At 55.9% G+C, this 12,399-nt stretch overlaps 1 protein-coding gene across 14 annotated transcripts in view; it reads left to right on the forward strand.

Annotated features, from left to right (window-relative positions):
• Positions 1-12,399, forward strand: part of LOC308178479 (ankyrin repeat and fibronectin type-III domain-containing protein 1-like) — a 194,196-nt gene that overhangs the window by 58,238 nt on the left and 123,559 nt on the right. For all 14 annotated transcript variants that reach the window (XM_080557169.1, XM_080557188.1, XM_080557187.1 and 11 more), the window contains one exon: positions 505-734. In XM_080557169.1, the coding sequence (XP_080413295.1) occupies positions 505-734 (230 nt within the window). The remainder of the gene's footprint in view (positions 1-504; positions 735-12,399) is intronic.

A 12,399-nucleotide genomic window follows, 5' to 3' on the forward strand; every position in this document is an offset into this window, starting at 1 on the left:
TTCCAATTTACGACGCTTCTGATGCCTCGGTTTCCCTATTCACGAAGTGAAATTTATTATAGTTACCAATTGCAAAGCATGTGAATACCTGCAGGAGAGGGCTTTGATGCAGGTATGTAGGATTCGACTGTGCAGTTCTACTGCAGGAATTTCATTCCTTTTAGAAAATAAAACTAGGACATTCTCTCTTAATGTGGGATGTCTTGTTGAATTTGGGGTGATGGAGAATGAGTGAGGTTTTTGTGTTCTTTACAAGCGATCCTCTCAAATGTATGACCCTATTAGAATTAAATAATAGGAAGTTTTGAAGTGTTCTTCTGAACCCCGTGTGTGGCAGCACCCGTCCCTCGTAGCCCCATGGTGCGCTGGCAGAGCGTGGGTGCGGCATGGGTGGAGGCGGCCTGGGGCGGACATCTCTGCCCGCAGCCCTTCTCTGGGCTGCAGGGGGACACAACCCAGGGATGGCCACAGCTCTGACGGGGCGGCGTGTCCCTCTGTCCCCAGGGGAGGCCTGGCGGCTGGAGGACGACTGCATGGACCCCCCCGGGGATGCCCAGCTGCAGCCGCGGCTCCGCACGGCGGTGGAGGACGCCCCGTTCAGCCACTTCCGCACCCGCTCCTTCTACATGCGGAAGAGCCTGTCGGTCGACAACCACCTGGGGTCCCTGGGCTACGCCGTCCACCCGGCGGAGACGAAGGCCGAGCGCGTCAGGACCAAGCTGCGGCGGCAATTCGTGAGTACTCGGCGCGCCGCGTCCCTCACCCGTGCTGAGTGGGTTCGCAGAAACACCGACGTGTCACGGAGCTGGTTTTATGTAAAGCATTACCGAAACAGCAAAGAGGTCTCTCCAGCTTGGTGGAGCAGATAGCTGCGTCGGCTCCAGTTTGCCCACGCTGTGCCAGGAGGCCTGCTGGCCCTGCTGGGCAGGCTTTGTGGCTCCCGTCCCCGCCGTGCTGCAGGCTCGCTGTAACAGCGGGGCTCGCGCTGGCTCAGGTGGCTGCTGCTCGGCCGGGCGATGTGCGGTGTGGAAATCTCATTACACCTCGGGACACTGCTGTTCAAAATACAAAACAAAGTTGAAACCATAAAGGAGTTTGCACTCTTAGCCTTGGCCGCCGGCAATTTGGTCTTTCCAGGGGTTTGCCTCATGCCAGCAGAGGGGTGTGGGAGGAGGCTGCGCTTGCAGGGAGGGCAGCGAGGCAGCCCCGACACCCTGGGGCAGCCCAGCCTCCTCCAGCCCCTCGGAGCATCCAGGGGCCAGATCAGGTGCCTCACACTCCCTGATCAATGTTTAATGGGCTTTGCGTCTCCTCTTTCCCAGAGATACTCGATACAGGGATTCATGTGGCCTTCCTCCTGCCTCGTTACTGTCCTCGGGGTTGTAATGAGGGCTCGAGTGTCCCCACCCTGAAAAGCGCTCGGTGTTGGTTGGAAATGGATGAGGGCACTCATACAACGGGAGCAGAGTGGGGACCGGGCGCCCGTGCAACCCAAAGTGCTGTTGGGAGCCGTCAGCCAAGGCTGGCAGTGCTCACCCTGCCGTAGGGCTTGGACCTACACGACGCATCTTTTGGAAGCCCCGCTCCCGAAGCTGCTGACTTTCCTACAGCCTAGAGGAAATCCCCTCCTCCCTGGGCAGGGATCTTGGTCGTGGCTGCTGCTGCCTGCCCGTGGCAGGGAGTTTGGGGGAGCTGGCTGGGACCCCGGCGCTGTGAGCGGCCCCAGGGACCCGTCTGTGCGGGTGTGGGAAGCAGTGGCAGCATCCCAGGGAGGAAACGAGCAGCAGCGGGACGGGGCATCCGAGGAGCTGCCCAAAGAAGTCAGAGGTGTTTCGGATGAGGCAGTCCTGCTGCGGGGTAAGGAGTGGATACCTGCTTTCTCGGGCTTTGAGCCTGGATCTGCAGCCCACCTGCCTGTGCTCTGGCAGCTCTGAGTGTCCTCTGCGGATGGCTCTTTGGCCTCTGACTTCATGAGAGTTTTTGCCAGTCGGTTTTGGGGACCTTTAGCTCTCCGTGGTGCACCCATGGAGCTGATTAATGTTGTCCGTCAAAGAGCAGAGCAGAGGTTTTGTAGATTTTTTTTTTCTTGGTGTGTCATTTCTGGTTTGTTTTAATAGCTGAAAGACGTTGTTGCCATAGGCTCAGCCATGGGCTGTGACCTTATCAGACCTGCTGAGAAAAGCAGACTCATCCTACCTGTACAGGGCGCGAGCAGGGCTTTTTGAAAGGGCTGGGCACCCCCCATGCAGCTGGAGAGCCAGTGTTTCACGGTCAAAGTAAAGGTCCTGCCAACTGGGGAAGGTATTTTAAAGAAGAGGTGGGCTAACACGGGGCTCTGTGGCCTCCCAAGCTCTGCTCGTGCCTTTCCTTGCTGGTGTCGGTGTGGTTTCGCCGGGGCTCGTGCTCAGCCCTCACCCCCAGCATGACGCCCGCTCTGCCCTGGGGAGGAATTTGGGCCAGGTGTGCGCTGCCCTCCTCGCGCACAACAGGGCATTTACAGGAGGCAATGTGATCTGTCTTTTCTGCAGCGGCTCACCTGGGACCTTCCCTGACAGTCCCTGTTTAAAGCTTGGTTCATTTTTCAGGGCTGTAGCACTTACCCAGCTCGTAGCCTGAAATTCCCAGCTTTGCCCTTCCCGTGCTGACAGCCTGAGCTGTCTCGGGGCTTGCATCCCTGTGCCTGCGGGGGTGGGGGATCTTTTCCCTTCTCTGCTGGTGACGGGGGGAGCCCCTAAAGTCGTGCCCGGGGCCCACCCCTAGGAGCCGTCCCGGCGATGAGCCGCATGCTGTCTGCGGGCAGCCTGGTGCGGGACGGATCTCCCCGAGCCGTGTCGCCGGGGGCATGTCTGCAGTCCCGCTGCTGGCATGTGACGGGTCTGCACGTACAGATTACTTGGATTTGCATAATTTGAATTTTAAATGGATTCCAATTTTTGTGATTGTCAGAATGAGTTTTCTTTCTAATGAGCCTTTCCATTTCACTCCTCTAAGGCTAGTGACGTTGGCAAAGTCCCTGCCTTCGCGAACGGGAAGCGTTTGGTGGCTTCTGACAGCCGTCTGTCACGGCTGTTCTGCCCCCCCCCCCCGTTCTGGGGCTGGGAAGGAGAGGTGAAGGAATTTCAGCAGCGTCCCCCCCGGCTCGGGGGGGCTGCCGGCCTGGCCTCTCCCCGCCTCGAGCTGGGGCTGTGCCGGGACCTTGTGCGCGCTGTTTGCGGGCGATGGCCAAGGGGTGTCCTGCAGCCTCGAGGAGCAGGGATGGGACCTTCCGTGGTCACCCTTGCCCCGTCTGTCTGGGAGGAGGAGGGTGCCCGAGGCCGATGCTGCATTGCTGCCGCGGTGAAGCCCTCCCTGAGTGCGCAGGAGCCCTGGTTGTTCGAGGCGGAATTAAACCCATCAAACTCAGCATCAGCCTCATGGAGCATTAAAGGAGGTCAGCCAGGACTGAGTCCCTGTAAGTGATGACTGCTAGGGCAGTCACTGCAGATTAAAGCAGGCCTTTGAGTGAATTTGTGTTCTTTCTTTCCCCCTGGATCTCGACGTACTGTGCCTAGGCCAATCGCTCTGGTATTGCCTGCTGACATTTAGACATTGTAATGAACCCCGTTAAGCTGACGGCGCAGACCCCCTTGCTCCCTGAAGAGGAAGAGCTGGCAGCACGCAGGGTGCTGGCACATCGGCCGATGCCTTGTGAGCCAGGTTTGCAGCTGCTGTCTCTGCTAACACCCCTGCTCCTCCAAGGCTGCTGCTCTTCGCACCGGGCTGTGCGGGGGCAGCGGGGGGCTCTGTCCTCGCTGCCGCTGCCACAGCTCAGCGCTCCTGCTTGCTTTGATTCCTGCATGTCTCAAGTAGGCAAGGCTTTTCAAGTAGGTTGTGTTGTTTACCTCTTCTTATGCACTGACATTTTTTTTTTCTTTTTTAATTATTACTTTTGTACAGTATTTTTTCCAGGCAGTCATTCTGTTACTAGGTGTCTCGGTGCCCTCCAGGAAAGGCTTAGAGCCCTGTTTGTCTTGGGAGCTCTACTGATGAGTTGAGCAGAGATAATGCTTGCCTTACAAACCTGGTAATCACAGAACAGCCTGGGTTGGAAGGAACCTTAAAGATCACCTGGTTCCAACCCCCTGGAGGTAATGTGGAGGAGACTAAACAAATGGTCGGGGCTGGTAATGAGAGGCAGTGAGGAAAGGAGCTTCTTCGTGGCAGAAACCTGGTCAAATGTGGGGCTCACCGAGGTTACGAGCAGTGCCTGAGCTGCTGGAGGAGGCAGGTGCCATCTGTCTGACATGGACACATCCAGATTTTCCCATTCCCTTGGAATTACGATCAGTTCAGAACCTCCTTCCTTTGCTGCTGGACACTGCGGTGATGTTGGGTGGAGTGCGGGGCTCTGCGCAGGAGCCTCCTCACGTCAGAGCAGCGAGGAGTCTTGGTTTCAGAGCATTCGGGGGCTTGCTGGGTCTGTTGGGTGCGACTGGAACCGGAGGCTCTGGTACGATGCCTGCAGGGAAAGCAGAGTCAGACCTGGCCGTGCTCTAATTCCGCTGACATCGCTGAAACTCTCCTGGTTGCTTTATTTTATTTGGTTCTGTTCTGACACTGCTACAGAGCCGCTTGCTCTCCCGTAGCTGATTCCACAAAATGTTAGCAAACAGCCAACTGATGTTTGTGCCCTGTACTTCAGCGTAACAAAAAAAAGGGGGGGGGGGGGGCGGGGGGAAGGCTGGAGCCATACAACAAGCAGGTCAACTGTGTTAGTGAAGAGGCTGAGTAAAGCAGCAGGCGTTGTGCTGCATCTACGCACACGCTGTCCTCAGCTTTGCAAAGCACAATGGTAGTGTCTGTCTCAAGGAGCTAAATGCGAAGGTAGATGAGAGATGCACGCTGCATCATCTCGTGGTGCGGAACCGTACCCTGGCAGATTGCTCACTTGCTGACTATTGTTCATTGATGAGTATTCAGGAAAAAAACACCCCACAAACCTAATAAATAATGTGACACTTGTGCCGGATAGCAGCTTATTCACCGAGTACAACCGGCAGCAGAACAATCCCTGGTAGCAGGCACTGAGGGGGAGCCCGTGCGTGAATCACTCGGCTTTGCAAGCGAGCACAGGAGCGAACCAAGGCTCCTGCTGGTAAACAGGAGCTGGGCACCACGAGGTGCACCCTGCTCGTTTCTTTGACAGATCCCTCAGCACAGTCCAAGAATTTATTCTGCGCCTTGGGCATTTGGTATCAAATTCTGGTTACTCTGATGCATATGAATGCAAATGCCTTGGAGAGCTCGGCTGTGACAGGAACGATAGGCAAATAATTTCCTTTCCTCCCAGCTTCCGCTGTCATGCTAAGGCCCAGCCCTTCCCAGCTGCTCCGTGGACCGCTCCAGGATTGTTCCCCGTTGTGCAGGAATGCTTTTAGCTCACTTTCCTCTTGAGCGGAGGCTTGTTCTATTCATCCCTTCCCACCCCACTGGCCCTCCCCAGGGCTCTCCGTGCATATTGGGAAGCTTCATCCCAATGCAGGCGAGGGCTGGGTATCTCGGAGGCATCGCGTGGTGCTCCAGGAGGATGGCTGGGCGGAGAAGGGGTGGGCGGACGCAGCCTAACTGCCTTCACCCCAATCCGCCTTCCTTTGCGTTATCTGGTACATGAAAGGCTGGATCTGGGCACGTCGGGATGTTTTACTGTATGCTGAACATCCCTGAAGCAGAGACACACAAAGCACTGTTACCATTTGCATCCTCTCCCAGGCACTACAGCGGTGGCACAGACGAGCTCTGCTGCGCTGAAGGGCTTTTGATCTGCTTGTGTAAATGCGACTCTGGTGTTCGGGAGGGGGAGTTTTGCTTATTGTTGCCAGCCCCCACTCTGTGCTGGTTATCTGCTTGCAGTGGGATCTGGGGGCTGATTTCAATAAAGTTTCTAAAGACGTATTTTTCTTGTTTTAAATACCCAAAATGTGGGGCATTAGAAGTCATTGTGTTTCTGGAGCCACGTCTATCTGGCATGTGAACATCAGCCTAATGCTGCCGATTCCTAAACTGTGTTCAGCTACTGCTTTGTGCTTAACTTCATAATCTGCCTTTCATTTTTGCACTTAGTGGTGAATTTTCTGTGGGAATAGGAAAAAGAAAATTAAATCCAAGTATCACGCAAGGCAGGATGGCCAGACGCACTGCTAGCCCGCCAGGGCAGTGCAGGGCTGCGGTGTTTGCTCCAGGAGCTGGCGTAGTTCCTGCTCCAGCCCTGCCCTGCACCTGGTTTTCCCCGCTCCCATGCAGGGACCCATGGGTTCGTGGCTGATTTTTTTTTGGCCAAAGCCAGCATGTGAGCCTGGAGATGTTCCAAGCCGTGCCAACAACGCTGGCAGTAGTGGAGAAGACCCTGCAGGAAAGCAGCGAGTAACCACACAGCGCCCCGTGCACTGGAGGAGTGACGGCTTTGCAGAGGGGCAGGTGAAGGTGCTGTAATCGTTTGCCCCCATTGTCTGCAGTATTTGGTCAATGCTAACACACGGCACGCTGCAGGCTCCTGAAAGCTTGCAAACACCAGCTCCGTCCTTCTTGGGTGCCAAAACCCAGTGGAAGAAGCGAGGGGGCAGCGTGACCACTGCACGAGCACCTGTGGTGTGCAGACGTGGCATGAGGATGATTCCTCTGCCCTCTGCTCTGCAAACCCTGGCTCCCAGACCCGCCGCCATGAGAATGCTCAGTGCACCCATGGGGTGGGCACGTGGATGGTGCCCAGTTGTGTCAAGCATGTACAGCCTGGCGGCAAACAGCGACTTCACCAGCAAACCCCTCCTGGCCTTGGGGACCTGTAGGCACAACAGAAGTGCGTGCTCCCTCCTCAAAGGAAGGGGTGAGTTGGGGTGGTAGGGAGATTTCCCAGGTTTCTGAAAGGGGGAGTGCCCAGCAGTTTGTCTCTTAAACCTATTCATTGATATTTGCTTAACGCTTAATGTAGGACAGAAACACCTGGTGTTTGTAAATTGCCTGTAGGGAGTTTCTTCTGGTAGCTGGAAGTGATTTGAGAACTCCCAAATGGGCAGTGAGTCTTTCGGGGGTGTGAGAGTGTGGTCTTTGATGGTGCCATAAAAGAGGAGAGCGGTAGGTCCCTGTGCTCGGCAATGGAAGGTGTTTATTGCTGGGACAGGTTTTGGTTTGAATATTGCCATTCTGCAGGTGGGATGTTAGCGTGAGCTTTGTACCTCTCCTCAGGGCTTTTAGAAGAGCAAATGCAGATTGGATTTGGTCCTAACTTGGGTCTGTCCGCATATTTCCAGCAAAATGCTAGGAAATAACCTCGAGATTAAAAATACAGCACCCACGATTAAAAAGAAAAACCAAACCTCAATTTCGCTGCAAACCCATAGTGTTTGCTCCCTCTGCTGGCTCTGCATTGAGACGGAGCAGCCCAGGCTGAGCTGGCAGAGGGCAGGGGGGTGCTGGAGGGGGCTGCGGGTGGGCACGTGCTGACCTTCCGGCAGCACAAGGCGCAGACCCAAACGGGGGAGCAGCAGGGCTGGGGGGGGAGGAAGCCGAGTCCTTTGCCAGCTTCCAATTTTACTCCGCTTCTCAAAGCTAGACTTGCTAAAAAAGTACACTGCCTCTTTTGGTATTTAAAGTTGGTGTGAAAAAAAAGGCTCTTTAAAAAGGCGAGGTGTTGTTTGGTGAGTCGGAGCGTTCCTCGGCGGGTGCTGCAGCCTGGGCTGGGCGCCTGCTGCAGAGGGAGCTGAGGACGGGTCGGGTCGGCCACCGCTGTCATTGCAGTGGCCTGAGCGGCTGTTGCTCTGATGTTGGTGCCTGCAGGGATGCCACTTGATTTTCACATTCCCCAGGAAAAGCGCTGGAGAGGAGTGAGTCTGACAGGCAGAGCAGAGCCTTCAAAATATCCCCTTTCTTTAAAAAGCAACCGCTCATCCTTGCTGAGCACACGGAGACTGGTGCTGGCAGGGCTGGAGCAGGGGCAGGTAGGTGCTGGTCAGGGTGGGGAGGCCCTCTCCATGTCGCAGCTTCTGCGCCTGCCTTTGGCTGGCTGTCCCCTGCCGATGACCGTGTGACGGTGACAGGGGTCACACATCCCCCCCCCAGGTTTGTCCTGACCTCCGTGTCCAGCCGCAGCAGTCCCGGCAGCCTGGGCTGTCCTGTTGGTTCCGAAGTGCAGAGCTGGGTATTTTTTGTTACCCTAATTTATTTTTCTTCCCATTTCTTGGACTCCGTGGTTTGCCAGTTAGAATGGCTTTGTGATTATGGGCCTCTGGATCCCAGCCCGGTCACTGCTCAGATCAGGTGGAGTAGATCACATCTCCTGCTGATCGTCAGGCTTCTTGGTCCTCCTGTGGCCCGTCTTCACGTTTTCATTGTGCCCACGAAGATGTGCTCCTTTCTTCTTCCTTTCAAGCTCTCTCGCTGTTGTTTCCCCAGATACAAGACAGCAAACCTGGTTGCTGCAGTCTGGCTTCATGCGGTTCGGAGCTCGCAGCCTGCAGGCTTTGGGGTCTGAGATGTGTCCCAGATCCTCGATGAAAAGGGGCAGCTCTTTGAAAAGTACCTTCCCTGTGAGCAGATTCATGCAGTGAGATGCCTGTGCCCGGACAGGACCCTTTCGGACATCGCTGTGGTTTGGTGGGGACTCAAGCATCTGGCAGGCGGGTGCAGCTGCATCACGCCTCCCATTTCTGAGCGCGGGGACCTGCTGCTCTCCTGGTTTGTGGCACCCTCAGAGATTGTGCTCTCGTGCCCCTGAAAGCCTCACTGCCCAGTCGGGGGCCTCAAAACGCTTCCAACCACCAGAAGAAAATTCCTATGGGAAATTTACAAATTCGGGCTGCGAAGATGATCAGGGGACTGGAGCAGCTGTCGTATGAGGACAGGCTGAGAGAACTGGGCCTGTTTAGCCTGGAAAAGAGAAGACTGAGGGGAGACCTCATCAGTGTGTATAAATATCTGAGGGGAGGGTGTCAGGAGGATGGAACCAGTCTCTTTTCAGTTGTGCCCAGCGAAAGGACGAGAGGCAATGGGCACGAACTGAAGCACAGGAGGTTCCATCTGAATATGAGCACACATCTTTACTGGGAGGGTGAAAGAGCCCTGGGACAGGTTGCCCAGAGAGGTTGTGCAGTCTCCTTCTCTGGAGATATTCAAAACCCACCTGGATGCCATCCCGCGCAACATGCTCGAGGTGATTCTGCTGGGCAGGGGGTTGGACTGGGTGATCTTCAGAGGTCCCTTCCCACCTCGGCCAGTCTGTGACTCTGTGACTGGGAGCAACTTGGAGTAGTGGCTGTGTGCAGGAGGCACCTGCTGCGTGCTGGGTGCCGTGAGCTGGGGATGGCGCAGCCTGCCTGGGGATGCTCAGGGCAAGGTAGCAGTGTGCTGCCAAGCTCGCTTTTCTGTTAGAAACCAGGCAGCACCAAGAGATGCTGGGGTGCCGGGGCACGGGTGCAGTAGCGGTGCTGTGCTGCAAGAGGTCTCTGCAGCACTGTGCTTCAGCACGCTGGTGCCTGCCACTGAGCAGCAGCTCCTCTGGCTGCTAGGACCCTTCCTCCCCCACCTCTGGAAACTGGGATTTGTTTTATCCTTTTCCTCACTGGAGGGGTCTTGCTTGCCACCTTCGCATCCTCACGTTCTCGTGTCCAGGCGCACCAAGGGTGGCTGGGGAGGGCAGCGGTCACGTCTGACTGTTTGTCATTGAGGAGTGGTGCTGGGCTCTGCCGCTTCGTGTCTGCTCATCCCTGCGGCAGCACCTGGAGCAGAGCTCGGCTCTTTGCTGCCAGCTGCTTTCCAGCAAGAGCTGTGAGGGTGGGAGCACGGCAGCACGGCACCGGTCCCGCCTGGGCGCATTCAGCCACTGCTGCCCGCACCCAGCCTGTCCTTGGTGCAGCGGGTGCTCAGGGGCCAGCACCTAATTTAGGGCTTTTTACGTGCTTTGCTTTGCTGAACCTCAGCAGCTTTGGGGATGGCGCAGACCAGAATCTCTCTCAATAGAGTTTTTTTTTCTTTTTTTTTCTTGGAAAAACCCTGCCTTGACTGTCGGTGCCTCCTGCGCTTGCAGCTCCCATGGGAGCTGGGCAGGGGCAGCGCTGACCTCCAGCCCCAGCCGCTGGGCTGGGCGAGCAGTTCCCCTGCAGCATGAGGGGCAGCACAGCAGGCACCCTGCTTCGGCGGCTCCTCGTGTTGCTGGCACCTGTGGAGGAGATGGAGTTCCTAATTTCCATTGCCATGCATGTCTCCTTTCCGCTCCGTACATAGGCATCCTGGCACATGGGAATACTCTGGGCAACGCGAGGTGTCTTGGTGCAGGCTGGAGCTGGGTCAGCTCCTTGGGCAGAGGTGCTGGAGGAGGGCAGGGGGTCTCGTGGGGACACGTCGCCAGCCTGCTGGGGAGGGGAGAGCTCTCTGCCCTCGCTGGGGCACACGGTGGGCTCTCCATGGGCGCTACTGCTGGCTGAGAGGCCGGTGGTGATGTCCGAAACCTCCCTGGAAGCACAGTGAAGCGGGGTCTGGGGAGGGACCTGGCAGCGATCTCAAAGGGGCTGTGGAAGGCCGACGACGAAGCGGAGCATTTCGGGTGGGAACGAGGCGATGCCGGGGGTCGGCCGGGTGTCACCGCGCTCTGACGGCAACAGCAGCCTGCCGCTGTTGGGAAGGGTGGAAAAAGAAAGGAGCCTGAAACCTAAGAGCTGTTTTGCTATTTACTTTGGTTCTGTTTTTCCTCTAAGAATAGAAACAAAGACGATGGATTTGCATCACCAGGAGCAACTTGAGGAGGGAGGAGGAAGTGGTGGGGCCTCATTAGTGACAGGAATGTGCTGGCGAGAGGAGGGCTCGGTGACAGGGGAGGCGGTTTGACCTGGGGGTTCCTATTAGCATTTTGTTCATCTCACTTCTTGGCTCCGGCATTTTATTTTTTTTAATGACTAGCTTGCAAGCTTCAGAAGGAAGAGCCTATCTCTACTAGGGAACATTTGCAGAGGCAGAAATAGCACAGGTTTCAACAAAGAGCAAGGTGCCTTTGGAGGCTGCCCCACTTGCATAGTTAGGCCTTAATCTCCTGGAAAGAAATGGAAATTTCTCTCTGCACTGACACAGCACCGAGCATTTAGAGGCCTTTGCTGTTTGTAGGAAGCTGTTTATCCTTCCTGCTGCTGCTGTCGGATCTCCAGTCAAAGCCTGATCACACCGGAGGACCAAGAACAGTGGCAGGGCAGTGGTGGCCATGGGGCAGCTGTCCACAGCTGAGACCTCCAGCCTCCCTGACCTCTAGGAGGGCTGGGGTGGGGTGGGGAGATCTTCGCTCTGCTTGCTGTGGCAGTTACAGAGATGGCCTTCCAAGACAGAGCAAATAGCTTTCCTGAGCTGTCCAGATACCACCGTGACAGTACTCTGGACCTTCACGCTTCCTGACGGTGGAAGTGCCACACACTGTGAGATGTGTCAGAGCTCTTAAACCAGGCACTGCGTAGAAGGCAGTGAAAGCTGCTGTCCTGGAATGACCCCGTGTGTGCCCAGTTTCCCTGGGGGTTGGTGTGGTCTTGACACTCTTGACGGGGCTCCCGTTGTCTCCTCCTGGGGAAGAGAGGGAAGAAACTGCTGGAGGAGACGAGGTATGGAGCTGCCTGTAGGGATACTGTTGGTACTGATGCTGTGTTGGACCTGGGGCCTTGTTCAACTCCTCCTGCATTCAGCTGTAGCAGTAACTGCCCTGCACGTGGAGGAGGCACGTGCGTGGTCTGTGGTGCACAGCACGGGCTGGAGGAGAGCATGTGCTGAGTCTGGGCTTGGTTCGTGTTGCTTCATGGATCTTTCCCTCTCGATAGTTGACCTCTATTTTATGGGTGGATTATTTTTTCATGCTTGAAAGGCAACAGCAAATCTAGCCCATAGCTCAGCTGTTTCATTTAGTTTTTTTTGTTCAAAGCATCATTACTGTTCCTTGTGGCCATTTAAGGTACTTCCAGCGAGCATCTGTGGCATCAGCTCTGGAGCAATAGGTCATGCAGGGGCTGCTCAGGCGGTAGGACACAGGGCACTGGCTGCAAAAAGAGCAGGGAGAACAGAGTCCTCGTGTTTGTTAGTGGGTGAAATCGGTGGTAGGGGGATGGTTGGACCAGATGATCTTGGAAGACTTTTCCCACCTTAATGATTCTGTGATGCTGACAAAATGATTCCTTTTGACCGGAGACCTTTGCTTGGGGTAAAAAGGCACCAGCTCCTTGGCACCAGGATGAAGCCTTGGGATCCTCCAGGAGGAACGCACAAAACCGCACAACTCAGCCGGGAGACTTCCTGTTGTTGACCCCATTTTCACACGTGGGGGGGATTGAGGCCAGGAAGCAAGAGCTGCACTGGAGACTTCTAGCAGGGGTTCAACCAAATCCAGCCTTTCCCCTGGACCTG

The sequence above is a fragment of the Anser brachyrhynchus genome, assembly GCF_964034855.1.
Source record: "Anser brachyrhynchus genome assembly, chromosome: 15".
In the NCBI taxonomy this organism is placed as follows: Eukaryota; Metazoa; Chordata; class Aves; order Anseriformes; family Anatidae; genus Anser; species Anser brachyrhynchus.